The 19,798-nt window shown below is 40.0% G+C and overlaps 1 protein-coding gene across 8 annotated transcripts in view; it reads right to left on the bottom strand.

The window, feature by feature from the left end:
* Nucleotides 1-7,250: 7,250 nt before the first annotated feature.
* The window catches only part of KCNC2 (potassium voltage-gated channel subfamily C member 2), a 92,942-nt gene continuing 80,394 nt past the window's right edge, over nt 7,251-19,798 (bottom strand). For 2 of the 8 annotated variants that reach the window (XM_079993806.1, XM_079993807.1), the window contains exons 3-5: nt 16,558-17,485; nt 11,721-11,888; nt 7,477-9,610 (exon numbers count right to left, since the gene is read on the bottom strand). In XM_079993806.1, coding sequence (XP_079849932.1) covers nt 9,474-9,610; nt 11,721-11,888; nt 16,558-17,485 — 1,233 coding nt within the window. In that variant the 3' untranslated portion in view covers nt 7,477-9,473. Of the gene's footprint in view, nt 9,611-11,720; nt 11,889-16,557; nt 17,486-19,798 lie in introns of all 8 variants that reach the window. The other 6 variants (XM_079993809.1, XM_079993812.1, XM_079993808.1 and 3 more) reach the window with 6 other exon arrangements.

Here is a 19,798-nt window from a genome sequence, read left to right as displayed (position 1 = left end):
AATAATAATAATAATAATAATAATAATAATAATAATAATAATAAATAAGAAGAAGAAGAAGAAGAAGAAGAAGCATGAATGATTCCACCGTTAAAACAATTCCCTGCAATGAGAAAATCATATTTAATATTGAAATAAGGGTGTAGTATATCTTCTCATTAGTGTGCTAGTTCCCTGTGCCCTGGAGGGGTTTGGGGGGGCATTCAAACATTATACCCATCTACAGTAGAAAGTGAAACTGTCCAGGGAACATTATGCTATTAAGATGTTTGTGTTTATCACTGGTGGTCTAAAACATGATTCAATGGAAGTTGAAGCAACTGCAAAATAATAATAGGTGTGCCTAATAGGAGAGGATGTTTAGGTAATGGGATTACATAGTGGTCTCTGTAGAACCCTGATTTATTCCCATATTATTGTTCAAGCCAATAGCCTAGCTTCAAAACATTCTCGTTCTCACTTCTTTAAAAGTCCTTGCTAACATAGATTCTCTGTCCAACATGGACCTACTCACCAAATCATGGCTTCATGCCAACTGCATAAATTATACCACACCAAGGGAAATGATGGGTATCTCAGGCATCATCATCCTAATCTGAGCACATGTAATGCAACTTGAACTTTCTTCTGCTTAACAATGAAATCAAGTACTAACCTTAGGAGGAAATCTTAAAAGGTCAAATGGCTGGAACATAAACATCAAAAGATTATTTCAGATAAATACTCCAAGCAGAAATAACTGCCGTGGAAAATTATTCCCACAGCTACAAGCTTCAACCTCTAGGACAGTCAGGAGGAAAAATAGCGGCATCTCTCAGACACTTGAAAATAATGGCCTCAGGCTTACACAAATGACTAGAAAATGTAAATGGAGATCTTTAAAGGACACCAGTGCCTGATGGGCATTTAACCTAACAAAACTGAATATTTCAGTGATAAAGACTGCCAACAAATGAGAAATATTTATAGACCAGTCACATGAAATCCTGTCTGCTTTCTGAAGGGAACCCTCTTTCACATCCATTGTGCATAATAAGGAGTTTCCTGTAGAGAAACTGAAATGAAAATGCTGTATTCTAAACAAAAAATTGTGACAACAGTTTTATTAGTCCTAAACACAACTCATTAAGTGTTTCCCATAGGTCTGATGTAAGAATATAATAGTGTAATGCTGAATTATGCTACTGACCAAATCATCTCGCTCTAAGGATGTCTAGAAAGCATTATTCAGAATGCTATCTTTAGAATTGTAGGGATTGAAGAGATGGGCATTTTCATTAGCAATCCCCCACATTAGCAATCAAAGAAATTGTTCCTCCGGGAAGCTCAAGGTTATGGTTTTTAGTAACAGACTTTTGGGGGGGGACTTATGATAATTTTTAAATTTCTTTAATGGAATTTTAATACCTTTATGCTTTGTGCGGTTTTGTTGCTTTAAGGATGTGTGTATATACATCTTCCTATATACATAAAATGTAATGCTGCCATCGCATAGCCCTCTTTCGAGGATTTGTAGTGCTGCATCACTATCCTGGATTTGCATGAAGTCAAGGGAAGGGAGAAAAAGAGAAAGATGGCTTTAAAATGCCAGTTTTAAGCAACAAAAGTTTGTACAAAGCAGGGGTGGGGGACAGATGAGCCGTGAGAATATGAGGGATTTGAAGGAGCTATGAAGAGCTGAGAGGCTTAAAGGAGCTGATGGGGCTTGGGTGAGGTATAAAGGGAGGGGGTAAGCAAAGGGGCAGGAGGCACGTTTGGTTGAAAAGCAATGCAACAGGCATGACAGCCCCTAATATATATACATTTTCATGTGATTGCTATTTTTAGTATGTTCTATGCCATGGTATGGGGATGCGGGTGGCGCTGTGGTCTAAACCACGGAGCCTAGGGCTTGCTGATCAGAAGGTTGGGTGTTTGAATCCCTGTGACGGGGTGAGCTCCCGTTGCTCGGTCCCAGCTCCTGCCCACCTTGCAGTTCAAAACCACGTCATGTGCAAGCAGATAAATAGGTACCACTCCAGCGGGAAGGTAAACGGTGTTTCCATGCACTGCTCTGGTTCTCCAGAAGTGGCTCAGAACTGGCCACATCACCTGGAAGCTGTCTGTGAACAAATGCCAGCTCCCTCGGCCTATAGAGCGAGATGTGCGCTGCAACCCCAGTGTCGTCCGCAACTGGACCTAATGGTCAGGGGTACCTTTACCTATGCCATGGTGTAGGCCTGTGGCAGGGTATAAATATTAAAATAAAGGAATAACAAATAAAGTAGTGGTCCTATGAAAACATTCTCTAGCAGGGATGTCCAACTGGTCAATCTCGTGATCCTGATTGATCCGGGGGGGGGGGATGTGCTCAACAACTTTTCTGAAGCCTCCCCTGAAGTAGATCAACAACTGTGACTGTTCCTCTCCAAAAGAAGCTCAACAACTTTGGTCTATCCAATGGGTACATCACTGCCAGTGTTTTGATAGTGGGAGTAGATCACAATCTCTTGGAAGTTGGACATCCCTGTTCTCTAGCATTCTTAGGGGTGAATAAACAGGCATGAATTCTTACACTTTAGAAAATCAAACACTGCCAGCAGGAAGGCAGCATCAACAACACCATATGAGATTGTTTAGAGCTATGACAATCAAGCTCTGGAATTGCCCAATGGCAGAAGTCATTGGCAACTTCTGCTGGTGTTGCGCTACATTTCAATAATTATGAATTTAGCTTACCTTTTTCTCCCCTCCTTTTTTCTGCAAAGATGTTCTCGCTTCCAGTTTTGTTTTCCAGCAGAGCTGATGCCTTCTTCCAAATGTGTGTAACAAAGGAGACTAGCCCTCAGCAAGCATGAACACGTAGCTTGCTGCAATCATTTTAAACCTTTGGGAATGTCACCATTTTCTGAAGGCTCAAGAGAACTTGATGAATTATATTCCCGGCCTGATGATATTTCTAAAGCTCAATTTTAAGGACTGTTAGCTCTTCAAAATGTGTTTTATACTGCTCCATTCAGAGCTGCAGTTCAATTCCAGTGTGTTCAAAAGCATTAGTCTCCTTCATTTAACGTTTTCCCATCTCTTAGCTTTATGAGACTTGGAGGTTTGGTGCAATTTACACTCCAAGAGGGCAAGAATGAAGGTGCTGATACACCATTTCCTAGAGGAACCAGGAAACCTAGGTAGAGAAATAGGGAAACGTCTTTTGGATACACAATGCTTCCAAAGCAGTATGGCCTCCTTTCTTGTAGTGTGTATAAAAATATACTGTATAGAGCGTGAGGCACAGAAACAGGCACATCACTAGTGAAGGAATAGGTAATGCGGAGACTTGAGAATCACAGAGGTAATTGGTGGTAGAGTTGACAGAAATACGAACTGTTATTTGTCCCATGACAAATACTCCAAAACATTAAGTCCTAAATATTAGTTTTAAGTTTTCATATGGAATTCAATTATCTCCAAAACAACAAGGCTTCTCAAGGGTTTCTGCACATAGCTATCAACTTTTCCCTTTTATTGCGAGGAATCCTATTCGGAATAAGGGGATTTCCCTTAAAAAAGGGAAAACATTGGCAGCTATGTTTCTGTGGCTTGTCTAGGCCAGTATGGTCAAAGGGGACACAAGCTTTTATTTCCCTCCTCAAACTGCCCCCATGTGTTTCTAATATTTCCTAATTTTCATTTAGAAATCCTTGATGTTCTTGCCTTGGGGTCTATTAGTATTAATGAAATCACTTGCACTACTGCTTTGTAATCAAGCATATTAAGCAACCCATTTTTCCTTCCCTAGTTTCCGTATTCTTTTCCTATTTTCATTAATGGAATCATTATTGAAAATAGGTGCTGCATGATTTGTTTAGATAATAACATGCTTTCTCAATCTAATTCATTCGAGACTTGTAAATTCACATTTCTGCATTACAAAACAAAGCCAATTATTTTCAGATCTAATTGTTTTACCCAGCTTTTGCTTTAAAAACCTCAGGAATATTATTTTATTTTTTTAAAAAAACTTTAAAATAATATTTTTTAAAAAATAATTTTAAATCCACCCATCTATTTTTGAACCTAAATTGATAGCTATACAATTAGAGTCCATTTTCACACTTGGAAAGGCACCTGCGGTTCAGCTGGACATTATTCTACAGTGTTTCTTGGCTATACCAGCTCTCCTACTTTTAGCCTAAGGCTTTTTAATTATATAGAAAATAAAAGTATTTTCTCCTCATACTTCTTCCCTCTAAAGCCACCATTGTGTGTCAGGCCACTGGGCTTGTAGGATGTCTTTTGAAAGTCATCATAGGCTCTCATAACTTTGGGGGAAATTATATCAGGATTAATGATGTACATAACTTTTTCATGTTAAGAACCCTTAAGCAAGGCTTATGCAGAGTCAAATTTCTCATAGGTTCAGCAGAGTGAAGTTTCACCAGAAGTAGAATACCAGCACTAGAGTAAAGGGATGAAACAGGCTTACGCAGCCAAGGGCCCAGTAGGTATGAGGAAGGAAATGATGGGAGCAATCAAGGACGTAAGGCTGAGGTTTGGAAGTGGCGGAACCATGTCTGAGACTGGCCAGCAAGACTTTGCTGAGGACTCTGAAGCAGGAATGAGGCTGACCAAAATAGAATGTGAAGTGAGGAAATCAGTGATCTATAGACAGGTTCTGCATCTTCCTTGCTCACTATGACTGCAGACAAGGTCAAAATGAGCCAGGCTACTACAACCTGGCATTAAAAGTGTACACAGCATTTATGTGGAGTTCCTCTTGCTTTTCTGTAAAACTGCTGCCACACGTCCATCTATTAAAAGTCCAAAAGCATATTTGTGGGACAGTGAGCCTTAGGCTTCAGCCAGCTACAAATGAAGCCAAAACACTTCCACTGCAGTGGTAGTCCATGTCCCCATGCTTCACATAAACTGACACTTTAACATCCCAATCCTAAACATACTTCTATATGTCCTATGCGGACACCATGTTTGCCTACAGATGCATGCATAGTGGTGAGCTATTCCTGGTCCCTCTGTCTTATCACACCTGAGTTTAAAGGAAAGTCCAATGGGACTTATTTTCAGGCAAGTGTGTACAAAATTTAGTCTGAGGAACACAGTTTGGGGAGCAGAAGGTGAGACAGCTTCCAGGAGAATCATTTGCAAACGCAGAAGAGCTCAAAACCTAGTAGGAAAGGATATATGATGTGAAACAGCATTCTGTTATAAAAATATAGTGTTCTCTTGTGGACATTTCAAAGTTTCAGTAAGAAGGCACTGTTTCGCCCCCCCCCCCCAAAAAAAAGGCTGTAATATAGCTTGGAACAAACTTTTTAGCTTATGTTGTGACAGCAAGGGCATGCACAGAGATATCCTTGGTGTGAATATGAGCGGTCCTACAAGAGTAAATGCTTATCACATGTCCACCTCCTGCTTAACAGCAGATGGGAAGCTCATTCTGCTTGATATGTTGCAACTTTATTCAGCTACTTGGAAAAGGGAATGTGGGAACCCATCCAAAAAAATTATGTGGGCCCAAAGAATGTTGTGTAGAATGGGTAAGATTTGCTGTTGGATAAAGGGGGAGGTGTCTATGTATAATAGATGGTTGTAAGTAACTTCTAGACATCTATGAATAACTTGAGTAATATCTTGGTTAATGTGTGGCAACTAATTACTAAACTGTTCAAGTAGGAAAAATGAATTATATTCCTTGCTTTTAAAGCATGAAAAATGCTGTCAAAAATATACAGAACTTCTCAATAGCACTAACCTCCTAACCCCTCGCTTGTTTGAGATCCAGTTTCAAATAACTGAGGAAGCCTTCAAGGTCCCATTCTGAAGAACTGGGCTGCCTTGGACTTCCAAAGTTAAGAATTTGAAAATGCTACATACAGTCATACCTTGGAAGTCGAACAGAATCCGTTCCCGAAGTCCGTTTGACTTCCAAAATGTTTGGAAACCCAAGTGCAGCTTCCGATTGGCTGCAGGAAGCTCCTGCAGCCAAGCAGAAGCCGCAGAAACCCCATCAGATGTTCAACTTCCAAACAGTCACTTCCAGGTTTGTGGCATTCAGGAGCTAAAATGTTTGAGAACTAAGCTGTTCAAAAACCAAGTATGATTGTATATATGGGAATTATAAGTGAACAGTATAAAACAGGGCTAAAAGTAAGAGGTGGGCATTAGTTTGTCTAAGGGGTAACAATTAGGAGAGGGATGAGCTTCACCCCTCTTCCCCCTTCCATCCATCTCTCCCCTTTCATTAAACCAAGGGACACTGGTTTACTCCCAGAATAATTTGTGAGAAAGATGCAAGCAACAGTTAGAACGGCCAAGCACTCTTGAACTAGATAGAAGGAAGGAGAAAACAGGAAACTAAAGAAAGATGATAAGCCACATTGTAAGGTATGTTCCAACCTCCTCCCTGGATCTTTTGAATTTTATTCTCCATTTCTGTTAGTTACATGGCCACTGGCTTCTACCAGGCTTGTGCATGCACCTTGACATGTTCACAAAAATGTCTACAATACAGAATTTCAGAGGTGGGAAAGGTCCTTACATTCAAAATACAAGGGTGACACACAGTTTCTGGAGAAGGTCTTATTGAACAGGATGGAGAGAATGTAATTTATTACACAGTACCCGGCTACAAAGTATCATAGACATAGAATAGACTTGAACAATTTACCACAAAAATCACAAAAAGGTAAAGAATATCTCTCTTATGCAAAATATACATTTTTAGGATCTATTTTATATTTTATATTTACTGATGTTTCTGTGATAGTTTCAATAAAAAACCTATAATATTTTTACTGCCAGTATTTTATTTCTCTCAATACCTAAAGTCTGAGGTAACAATGAACTAAAAAAACACACACGCTTCTATAGAACTCTAGACAAAGACTGTGGTCTCTCTCTCTCTCTCTCTCTCTCTCTCTCTCTCTTTCTCTCTTTATCTATTTTTACTGTTTATGTCTGCAGTCACATATTTCTTATCCATTTCAAAACTAAACCAAAACTTTGGCATGTTCACTAGTATTCATAAAAATATAGATATGGTGAACCGAGAGCATAAAGACGTAGCAAAATCCCATGCCAGTAACGTTCATGAGTTACAAACTTTGCAAAAATACAGTTGTTATAAGGAAACCTATGACAGACAGCGTTTACATCACTATTGTTAAACATGTGTGCCTCTGTATGATCCACAGCATAACCTACTGTAGGGACCAGGAAGAATACACAAAGAGGTGTGTCGGCCTTTTTTCCCCCCCGTGGAGTCTCAGAGATGATGTCTTTGAATTCAGCATCTCTTGGCATAGATGACTAAAGCTGATATTCCATGCACACACAACCTATGTACAGCTGATTCATCAATAGTGACTAATAATTGTGTCTGCTGGCAGCAGCGGCAGCAGTTGGAATTGGTCCTTAATCCCCATAACAAGCTCCACTTCCATAGGAAATTGGAAGGATCTCTTCAAGGCGGCAGGTGATTATCAGGACCCATTCAGGAGGAGCAGTCTCTTTCCAGTACAGTCCTTGGTATGGCTAAATTCCATTGTCCCTTTTTCAGCAGTCAAAAATCCATGATAAATTCTGTATAACACTGTAGCCAATAACAGCAGCACCAGATATTAATTCCTTTGCTAGAAGCTGTTTGCATATTAAGTATATACATTACATTAATCTATATCTGCCAGCGCTCTTTACCAAAACTAAATCAATGTACATCTCTATGTATCAGAAAGGTAAGTACTGATAAATACATTCTTGTACAAGAAATTTTCACATGCAGTTCATGCTAGGCTATATACAGAATAATATGTTACATGATCAAATAGACTTCTTTTCCTAACAAAAATAAACATACAAAAATCAGGGATTTTCAACAATCTCAAGGATTTCTTATGACACTGTTTGATTTTCTTTCTCCCCACCCCCCTTATACTGTATTTCTAAGGCTTTTACGTTGCTGGGTGTTTTCCTCACCAGCCCAAAACGTCGTAGTTGCGACTGCATTCATGATGCTGCATAAACAAGGCTGTCTTGTTTTATTGTAAAGAAAAAGCTGATGTAGGGGATAAAGTCTCAACACAAGAATGAATGCAGATTGCTAAGGGTGTGGGATTGAAGCAGGAACCCTATTGAAATGGCAGAACCGTTGCTAAATCCCACACTCGGGGGAAATGTCAAAGAAGTGCTCACTAAAAGGATATCAGCTTACACTTGAGATATGCATAGATACATATATCAAAAAGTGGGGGGGGGGGAGGAAATGCATTTAGCAGCTAATCTTATATGAAGGGAGCATTTTTGAAAAAGGCAACTGTGCTTTATGGAGACAGATGAAAAATACAGTCAAACAGTCAGCCAGACAGACAAACAGAAACAACATATAAGACAAAGCATCTTTAAAAAAATATATGACAGAAAGAAAATTGTGAAAGCTTGGGAGTTAGAGGTTTAAGGCTGGTCAAAAAACCCTTTTGAAAACTATTGCCCTCCTAATACCTACAGCAAAAAAAAATTAAAACTCCAGTATACTTCTTGCTTTTACATGGCACTCAGCCTCTGAAAATGTTGAAGAACCCTGCAGAAGAGAAATCACTATAGGGCCAAGCAGAACTTGCTATCTTAAAATTGCAAGCCTGGATGGTGTTTACCTTTCTTTCATGTTTTGTGCCTTCCCCAAGCCATTAAGAAAGAGATCTGGCTTCTGCTTGCGTGTAACCAGTAATGACAACCTCTTTGCAGTTATCTGTGTGCAAACAACCGAAAACATTCAGAACTCTGATACATCAGTCCAGTACCAAAATTAATCAATCAAGAAATAGACATTATTGGGGGGGGGGAGTTATAAATAAATAAAAAGAACTAAAAAGCAACACAATAAAAACAGCCCAATCCCACATGCGGACCTGTTGGTCGTGGTTGTTTTTTTCCTGATTTCAGCAAGATGGTACAATGAATAAAACAACAAACCCACACAATCCAGAGCCATCTGTGGTCTTGGTTAGTCTGCAAGACGGATTTCAAGTGATGGAGACAGTATGGTCCATGCAAATGATCAGACTGAAGTCACATTCTATGCAATCAAGACAAGATTCCAGACATCTTCGAGATGGGTTAGAGTCGCAAGAATTGGTCCAATGGAATGGTTATCAATTGGAAGCACATTAGTTTTACTGTATCTCCCTGAAAATATGCTTATTTATTTGTTCTGGCCAGTGAAGTCCACTAACTGTCCTTTTATTGCTGTGGTAAGATAGGACAAAATCAGGTACAAGGTGAGGGGGGAATCTACTTTAGAGGATCTTATAAGCAAAATTGGGGTCTTCAGCTACCCAAGTGGCATTGCTTGCTGCTGACAGTTATATCGCACAAGATTTATACTTGTATTAGTGGAAACCACAGCTAATGCTACACTTATTTCCATTAGGTGATAAACAGCACTTCAGTTAAAGCTATGTAGCCAGCTGATGCCATCTGGTTTACAAAATAGATGGGATGGGAGACCGAGAGCGTCTCAGAGGACAAGGTGAGCTGTAGGGTGATGTTACTGGAGACAGTCTCAGGGCATTGCCTGCCATGCCAGCTATGTTGTTTAAACTTCGGGATTTTTCGTAGCCTTTCACGAGAAAATGCACAGAAATCAGTTGAGTTCAGCCAGAAAGTAGACAAGCAATACAATGCAATGCAATGTAATTGTTCTTGCTCATTGGGTTCTAAGAGAGTAAGATGCTAAGACTGTTTACAACAACAGAGAAAAACATAAAATGGTGCTATTCTTACTAATGACATTAAATGAATTCAGACCAAATACATACTTAATTTTGTTAAGGCCAATGAGCTGGGGGAGTATACTTAGTACAAGCCCAGTGGTTTCAGTAGAACTGCAATGATAGCACATAGAAAATGTTATAGTACAATTCAGGCTGATAAGCAAGACAGATGAAGAAAGCATTTGAGATATACAGGTATATAGATATGTAGATATATTTGGTGTCAATGCCTGTTCTTAATATTTTAAACCACAATCATTTCTTACCTAATTTTATGAAGTTATTTTGCAATCATAAATGCAGAGGAATAAATTATGTATTGTTAAAAAAGCTCCATCTCCAGAAGCGCTTTGATTTAGCATCTGACGCTCTGTCTAATACTATTTAAAGTGTGTCTTGTTTGCAATATTTAACTGATTTGCAATTCATTAAAATGTGTTATTTATATGTAGGTTTTTAGTGATCTGTGCAGTACGTACTATTTGCAATCCAACTGATATTATAGGAACAAAGCATGACTTCTTTTAAGCCTAAAATAACCAGAATTTACATATTATAGAACAACATTCACCACTAGTGTAGAATTCTGCACCCCCAGACATTTTCATTTCACAGATACTGTACTGTGAAAGTGTCTACTTTTAAAGCAAGATATGGGTGCTTTATTTAAGCAACAGAACAGCATTACTATTTAATGTCACAGAGTGTTGTGCATGGAAAGAGAACCACAGTTCTTACAGCACACTGAAAAACCAAAATTATGTATTGGCCTTAATCTAAACAAGTTTACCTGAGAGTGAAGTCCCATTTATCTTCATGGGGCTTCCCCATACACAGAAATCACTGCTTGACAGAAAAGAGATAGAAGCACATCTTGTTTAGGCTAGTCGTTCTCAAACGGGGGAGCCAACCCCATGTGGAAAGACATCCACAATTTAAGCACACAATTGCTGCAACCACCACCAGTGTTTCCCAAAACAAATACAAGAAAGATGACTGATAAAGCTATATTTTTTAAAACTCATGTATACACAGCTGGTAGGCCTGATTGGACTGAAACTCAATAATGTATGTATGGCGTTTCAATAGACAAATATGCCATTGACCTTTCCATAGTTTGCCATGGGAAACAATTATTTAACACTGGCCTACCTGCAGCAATATTGTGCTGGGTAAGTGGGTTCACCTTTAGCCTATTAGCCTATGGCATCAAAGCCTCACATTTCTATGTCAATGTTTTCCAAAATACTAAGTGTATTGCACATTAGGGCTCTGGCATTTAGAACTACAGTGATACCTTGGTTCTCAAATTTAATCCATTCCAGGAGTCTGTTCGACTCCCCAAACCATTCAAAAACTAAGGCACAGCTTCCAATTGGCTGCAGGAGTTTCCTGCACTCAAGCGGAAGCTGCGTCAGAAGTTTGGCTTCCGAAAAACGTTTGCAAACTGGAACACTTACTTCCAGGTTTGCGGCATTCGGGAGCCAATTTGTTCAGGAACCAAGCAATTTGTGTACCAAGGTACCACTGTAAAATACATTCTTAACTGAACCAACCTTCTAAAATATTACTAAATTAAACTAGTGAGTCCTTAACTGGAATTTAAGATATCCCAAAGCAATTTCTAAAGAACTGTTATGAAAGTGATTTCATGAACATGACCTAAATGACATTTATCTATGCACAGGACAGACAAATGAAACCATGAATGATACACCTATCAGAAACAACGCGGACATATCTCTGGATGGATTGATGAGCCAAGACCGTTATTTAAGAGGAAGCAAGAAAAGGACAACTGAAGAAGAAGTAGAAGAAGAAGAAGAAGAAGAAATGCATTAGTCTGAATACAATGTTTCCTATATAGCATTTGTTCGCATCTCCTTCATTCCAGGTTTGTTTACTCAGAAGAACAGTGCTGGATGAACTTTTATAGTCTAATGAAAGAGTCCATACCTTTCCTGATCCCTCCATCAGTAGCACACGCGTAATCACCTGCTGTCAGTAGGAAACATGTTCCCCCTCTTCTGTTTTTGTCTCTGGTACTAGAGCGTCTGATTGGTGGGAGCCTTTCCACAGGTGACAGTGGCTGCTCACTTTCTGTACTGTCTTCACCTGATAACACTGGTTAAAGCACCATGCCCATTTACATAATATAGCCAGAGAAGAAACGAAACATCACAAACAACTTGCCTGACAGCCTGTTACTTAAGTTAATATTTATTTAATTAATTATTTATTTATTTTAAAAAAACTACTAGTTCTTGAATTGGGGGATGGGAAGAGATGGCCCTTCATGGTCATTCGTTAATATAGAAATAGAACAAAGTTGCACATCTGTATTATTTGGTTAAGGAAAAAAATATTTTGATGTTGATTTTTGGCTTTTTAAATGGTTGCCATCTTCAATATTATACTCATTGCTTCAGTGTCTTCAGTGCTTAAAAACAAGTCAGATTTTGCTGCCAAATAATAATAGTAAGTACTAAATCTTGAAATACAGATGGCACACTCATATCCACTACTAAAATAAATTCACATATAACCATAGAATAGCTTATTCAGGTCTACTGCTAACTAATATATTGGGCGCTTACTCAAGAGTAAGAGACCGTGCTTGAGTCGTGACTTCACATCAGGCAAGCCCAACTTGAACGCAGGTGACAAACCATGTCCTATGGCCTGCTAAAAGCTTGATGAACCTCTTTTCTTCTGTCTTCCTGTGACTGTTTTGCAAACCATAGTACACAGCTTGCTGGGTCACAAGTCATGCAGGTCTGCTGAACATTATTATATGAGTATCACAAGACTAAGTGGTCCTTCACTAAGAAGCACACAGGGTGCCATGTTGGGTTAAGGGTAAAGACAATGGCTCTCCCTTCCACATGGCACCAAGTTTAGGAAGGAATCTTCTTGCTTCTCTAATAGTGCGTGCACACACAGAGGTAGGCATGGATCAGTCTGTCGATTTTGGGTTCTCTTGGTTTCTCCTTTCTCCCGTTTTAAAGTTCTCCACATTTCTGCAGCTATTTGCATTTTTAAAAAACAAAACTCTCATGGAAATTCATCAGCATTTTAGCACACATTTCTACTAAAATGCACAAAATACAGTGCAAATTTTTGCAAGCAGATTCCCCTTATATAATGCATTTAGGTTTGCTGTTTTATGTGTGCAATTTTATGCACAATTCCCCCTAATAAAACCATGCTTGTACATTGTTTGGTAGGAGAACTGAGCTGCAAAAAGTGGGAGAGGTGTGATTGATTGATTGATTGATTGATTGATTGATTACTAAATTTATATCCCACTTTTCCTTCAGGGAGCTCGATATGGCATACATGCTTCCCACCCACCCCTCTGTTTTACCCTCATAATAGCCCTGTGAAGCAGAGAGGCAGTGACTGGCCCAAGGTCACCCAGAGAGCTTCATGGCTGAGTGGGGATTTTAACCCTGGCCTCTTCCAGATATTAGCCCAGCACTCTAACCACTACACCACACTGAATCTTTGGAAGGGTAATTGTGCTTTGGGTTGTGTATTGGTTTGAGGGTGTGTTGGTTTGAGGGTGATCTGAACACCCCTAATCCCTTCATGTGGTCTGGCTGGCTGCAGCCTAGGCAAGGATTAGCAAACCAAACATGGTGTGTTTTACTTTCCCTTTAGTTACACTCATGGTGCTTAGGCACATCTCTGTGTCCGTCTTAAAAGCTAACTGTGGCAATACCTAATAAAGCTTGGGGAGAGGGAAGTAAAAGCTCCTGCCGTAGAGCAGTTAATGGTTATTAAAATGCCTAATCCCTCTTTAAACATCTGCAGTTTTTGATTAATAGGCTCTTTTATCATGGGCTCATTTTATCAGGGCTTTTAATATTTCAGAACAGTGATCTATTTTATTACTTTTAAAATGCTAACCATAATAATTCTAGAATTTAAAATGGGGATGGGAAACCTGTGGCCCTCCAGACACTTCTGTCATCTGTGGCTATTAGTTATGCAAACTGGGGCTGCTGGGAATTGGTCTGTCAACATCTGGAGAGCCAGATGTTAAAGGCACTGGAAAGGGAAAAGACACATTTTATTACCTTATTGTATATATATTTTTTCCCTTCTCAAGATTTCTCTTTTTATAACCTTTCCCTACCACTGCCATGTAATTGAACACTGTGGACTTCATCTTGACCTGTAAACAGGGTGGCCCTTATCACTTTGGGAGTCGTTTTGGTAAGTACCAATCAAGCACAGCATATTCCAACCACTGTATCTGATCTCTTCCAAGATTCTTTCATACTTCCCCAAATGTTCAAATTTAGTATCCCCACCCCAAACCCCAGGAAAACCCCCAGGATAAACACTTTTGATTCATTATCTCCAAGGGAGTTTGAAATTAGCTGTAATAGTTGTGGAGTCATAAGAGCACCTACTTTCATTGATATCCTTAAAAGACAAATCACTGGGACCATAAATCCAGAAAGTAGCAGTTATCTCTCTCTCTGCATCTCCATTATTACTTTGATTTATTTATGTTTAGGTGGGGGGAGAAGCATTGTGAATCATTACAGTAATTGATCATTTAAACCGCTGGCAACCAAAATGATCAAGGAGGGTGATGCAACTCTTCTATGGAGGGTTACAATATTTGAGGATCCTTAGTTTGGAAAATAAATGCAGATAGAAAAGGGGGAAACCACAGAGATTATATACAATTATGCATCCTACAGAGAAAGTAGGAAAAGATGGATTTTTCTCTGTTTCATAATACTAGAATGTGGGGCCATCTAATGAGGCTGAATGCTGAAAGATTCGGGAAAGAAAAAAGGCATTTCTTCACAGTGTGCATAGTTTAATTCTGGGATTCACTACCACAACCTGTAGTAATGGCTTTACAAGGAATTAAAACAGATTGGAAGGTACGGCTATTAATGGCAACCAGCCATAATGGTGACATACAGTGGTGCCCCGCAAGACGAATGCCTCGCAAGACGGAAAACTCGCTAGACGAAAGAGTTTTCCGTTTTGGAGGTGCTTCGCAAAACGAATTTCCTATGGGCTTGCTTCGCAAGACGAAAATGTCTTGCGAGTTCCTGCGGGTTTTTTTCCCTTTTCCCCCCTTTTTCTAAGCCGCTTATCCGATAAGCCGATAAGCCGCTAAAAGCCGCTAAAAGCCGCTAAACCGCTAATAGCACTAATCCGATAAGCCGTCAATGGGCTTGCTTCGCAAGACGAAAAAACCGCTAGACGAAGAGACTTGCGGAACAGATTCTTTTCGTCTTGCGAGGCACCACTGTACTATCTCCAGGGTTGGAGGCAGTATACATCTCAACACTAGTTACAGTCGTACCTTGGAAGTTGAATGGAATCCGTTCCGGAAGTCCGTTCAACTTCCAAAACCTTCAAAAACCAAATAGTGGCTTCTGATTGGCTGCAGGAAGCTCCTGCAGTCAATCAGAAGCCATGGAAGCCCCATCGGACGTTCGAGTTCCAAAAGAATGTTCATAAACCGAAACAATCACTTCTGGGTTTGCAGCATTCAGGAGCCAAAGCATCCAAGTTCCAGGGCGTTCGGGATCCAAGGTACGACTGTACTGGGAATCACAAGGAGAAAGTGTCTGCTGTGTTCATGCCCTGCCTGTGGACTTCCCATTTGCATCTGGCTGAACAGGACACTGGATAAAAGGGCCTTTGGTCTGATTCAGGAGAAATTTTATGCTTCTATATATTAAATATAATTATGAAAAGTCTCTAAGAGTACAGCACCATGGCTGCAATGCTATACGTACTTACCTGGGAATAAGCTCCACTGAACTCAGTGGTACTTACTTCTTAGTAGGCATTTATAGAATTGCACGGTTAGTTAAAATCTTGTCCATGTTGTAACCTCTGTCTACAAGATGTGATGTTCTAAGTATCCTAACGGGGGAAAGCTTCAAATGAAATTTAATGGACCTCTTGCTTCTAAGTAAGAAAATTTGAGTCTAAGCTTAAATGTAATTTCATGAGCTGTTCCCTTAGATCGGGGGGGGGGGTGTCATTCCAATCTATGAAAAAAGAAACGCTCTCCTTGAAATCTAGAGAACCCCCTTCTGTGTTACTTGTTGCACTGAATGTAGGCCCAGATTAATCATCCATGTTTAACTGAATGTTTCTTTATACCACTTCTAATATTTCATGCCACCAGTGTGGCACAGGCAAAGCAAACAAAAGAGACAAAGCAGACAGAAGAGACAAACACCACGCAAAACGCCATGAAGTTCAACAAAATGGAGGCACAGCTGTACAGGAACAGGCATGCAGGAAACAAAACAAAACATTGTACAGTGCAACAGGCAAAAGAAACAGTAGATGCCGCCAGTAAAACAAAAGAATTATGAAGAAAGAAGGAAAATTAAAGGAAGCTCAGCATTCACAATCAGTGCTTTTTTTGGAAAAAAATTAATAAATAAATAAAAATGAGGTGTTGGTACTTCTGTCTTGATAAAAGTGCTGTGGGTGCCAGCACAAAATGGCTGCTATGGGCAGCAAAAAAAGAGGTGATTGTACTCGGTACCATTGAGTACTGTCACAAAAAAGCACTGTTCACGAAACACCTAGCGAACACTACAGATCAGCAATGCACAGATCTGGGAACATCATTCTTATGCTGTAACTATTTTGCCATCTACAAGACTGACATATACAAACAGTGAGTGAAGGGAGAGGTGTGTCAACTACCTCCTCTAGCTGCAGAAAGATTCGATGCTTTCTGACGCCTTGTACTGCCAAACATACCAGACATGCGTTTCGGACGGTGTCCTACCTGATTTATTGTGTTCCATCAGCCGGTTGTCTCTGCCCAGAAAGACTTCCCCCTGTGTGCTATTGCAGGCTGTGTTCAAGTCTGTCTTGCAAAATGTAGGGGAGCTTGCCTGGGGAGCAGGTGGGATGTGCTTCTTTCTCTTTCTCGGAAGCTTCTGTTTCGCCATGGCCAGAGAATAGTACATTCCAAAGTTGTTGACAATAACAGGCACAGGCATGGCTATGGTCAGCACCCCAGCTAAAGCACACAGAGCACCCACTAGCATCCCTGACCATGTCTTTGGATACATGTCTCCATACCCAAGAGTGGTCATGGTGACCACAGCCCACCAGAAGCCAATGGGGATGTTTTTGAACTCTGTGTGTTCGCTAGCAGAAGGGTCGTTGGGTCTGGCTCCTATTCGCTCAGCATAGTAGATCATGGTGGCAAATATCAATACTCCTAATGCCAAAAATATTATCAGCAGCAAAAACTCGTTGGTGCTTGCTCGGAGCGTGTGACCCAGCACCCTGAGGCCCACAAAATGTCGGGTGAGCTTGAAGATTCGCAGGATTCTCACAAACCTCACTACCCTGAGGAAACCAAGCACATCCTTAGCAGCTTTGGAGGACAGCCCACTGAGGCCCACCTCAAGATAGAAGGGCAAAATCGCCACAAAGTCAATGATATTCAAGAGGTTTTTGATGAATTCAAGTTTGTTGGGTGAAAAAACAACGCGGACTAAAAATTCAAATGTAAACCACACCACGCATACTCCTTCAACATACGTCAGAGCAGGGTCCGTCTCTATTTCATACTGCAGAATCACCTCGGAACCATTGATGGTTGGCTCTGTTTTGTTTTTGATGGTGTTGAATGCTTCGTGGGTTTCCAGGCAAAAGGTTGTGATTGAAAGAAGGATGAAGAATAAAGAGGCAAACGCAATGAACTGCAAAGAAAAATAAATTAGACACTTATGAGAATCAGAGAGTAAAAAAACCCCACCAACATAATGAGAAGTATCATATATAGCTTAACTTATAGCACGCCTGAGTGCAAAGACTCCCCATCAGGTTGCTTCCAATAAGAGTGATATCAAGAATTCACCTGCTGGTCTCCCCAGCTGGAACTACAAAACAAGCATTGTGGGTAATGATCTGGACAAATAGACTTTTTGGAAGTAGCTTTTATTGAGTAACTATAGTCAAGGCTTAAATTAAGCCAGAAGTACCAACTCCATTCATAAACTCTCTAGGAAGTAACTGAAAATTATTGCCAATGCCAGGGCTTGTCCATATTATGTCTAGTTTGCACAGTGTCCCCACACACACCCTCCATATATGGGATTAGAAGAAATAACTTCTGGGACAGAGGATGTGACAACTATTAGTCATAACTGATAAGCAAAATGAAGGTTCCTGAATAAAATGTAACATTGTTTATGTAAATCCTCTGGATTATGTTCATTTTGGCTCTTGTGTATGCAGTATAGAGTCCTTATAAGGTTTCCAGAATGGTCTAATGAAGCATCAGTAAGGAAAGTTGCTGTTTTGGCTTTATCTTCTCAGAAAAAAAATATTAAAACCTTTTTAGTGAACTAAAACATTTCCTTATTAAGTACACATCTAGCATTCCTGCAACAGAGATAGCAGCTAAGAAACATGTTGTAATACTACCGTTGAATATCATGTGCTCAGCTTCTACCACATACCTTAGCCAGCATTGATTTTATGAACTTCAGGATGCTATGAACTGCCTGAAGGGCTTAATTACAGATGGCAATTAGACCAAAGGCCTATCTAGTCCAGCATATAGCTGCCACAGCTGCCAAGCAGATGCTTATGTCAATACACAGGATGTCAGCAATCAAATATTATTTCTAAAGTATCCTGAAGGCTCATGTTTCTTTATAATATGCATATAACACTCTGGAGAACTCTAGTAAATGTAGAGATGTCCTGAATTTGAATGATGCATGTTGGTGAGATTCTCAGCAGACTTCAGGTACTTTTACCACGATGCTAAGCCTTTCATTTCTTACTACTTTTTCACTGAAGCTGTGTATTTCTTCACACACTGCACATCTGCAGTGACAGTGGGTGGCAGTGCTCATTTGTTTGTTTGTTTTTTATAATAATTTTTATTAGTTTTCCAATTTTAAAACAAAACAACAACAACAACATAAAAACATCAATCAATACAGACAAACACACAAATATAAATTCTTAACCTCATTTTCATAAGCCTCCTTTCTCGGACTTCCCCATACCTCACCCTTTTTGCATCCTTATTTTACAGTTTTTCAGCAACCCTTTTAGCCAATTAAATTTAAGTTTATTATCTTTCTCAATTTCACCTTAAATCCTCAAACATTTTCAGCTGCAATTCTGCATCTTCCTTCCCCTTGACATTTTAGCACTCATCAATATTATGACAGTTCTTAAGATAAGCTTTGAACTTCTTCCAGTCTTCCTCCACCGTCTCCTTCTCTTGGTCACGGATTCTGCTGGTCATTTCTGCCAGTCCCATAAAGTCAATCACTTTCGTCTGCCATTCTTCCAGTGTGGGGAGTTCTTGTGTCTTCCAATACTTTGCTAGAAGAATCCTTGCTGCTGTAGTGGCATACATAAAAAAAGTCCTATCCTTCTTTTTCACTGAAGCTGTGTATTTCTTCACACACTGCACATCTGCAGTGACAGTGGGTGGCAGTGCTCATTTGGCCTCCTACATCACTTCAGGGCATGAAAATGTCCTTAATCCCTAATTAAATAAAGATGTGTAGGGCAATATCCAGTGAAATAGTGCCAGAACAAGGATTTCCACTGTGCAAAGGAACGTCCCTTCCCTTCCCTTCCCTTCCCTTCCCTTCCCTTCCCCCGTGCATCTGCTCCAGAGGTTTGGGAGAAAACCCATCACAGATTTCGTGGTGTACAGGGAACGAAGAGCAAGAGGAAGTTGGGTTGGTTGACCCAAAGTCCTTATGATAGTGGAACAAGTTCATAGGATAGACTATGTTGGGACAGCAGAAAGTTAATTCTGCAGTGAACCCATCTGCATTGTTACCCCTCCGGGTAATATAAAAAAGGAAGCACCTTGGAAGAGACAGCTGTCTGAAGAATATTGACCTGGTTATTTATTGTAGGTTATTCCACCTTTCAGAGGGACGCGGGTGGCGCTGTGGTCTAAATCACTGAGCCTCTTGGGTTTGCCAATCAGAAAGTCAGTGGTTCGAATCCACACAGTGGGGTGAGCTCCTGTTGCT

The sequence above is a fragment of the Podarcis cretensis genome (genome assembly GCF_951804945.1).
Source record: "Podarcis cretensis genome assembly, chromosome: 10".
Lineage (NCBI taxonomy): Eukaryota > Metazoa > Chordata > Lepidosauria > Squamata > Lacertidae > Podarcis > Podarcis cretensis.
This window is presented reverse-complemented; position numbering and strand designations above follow the sequence as displayed.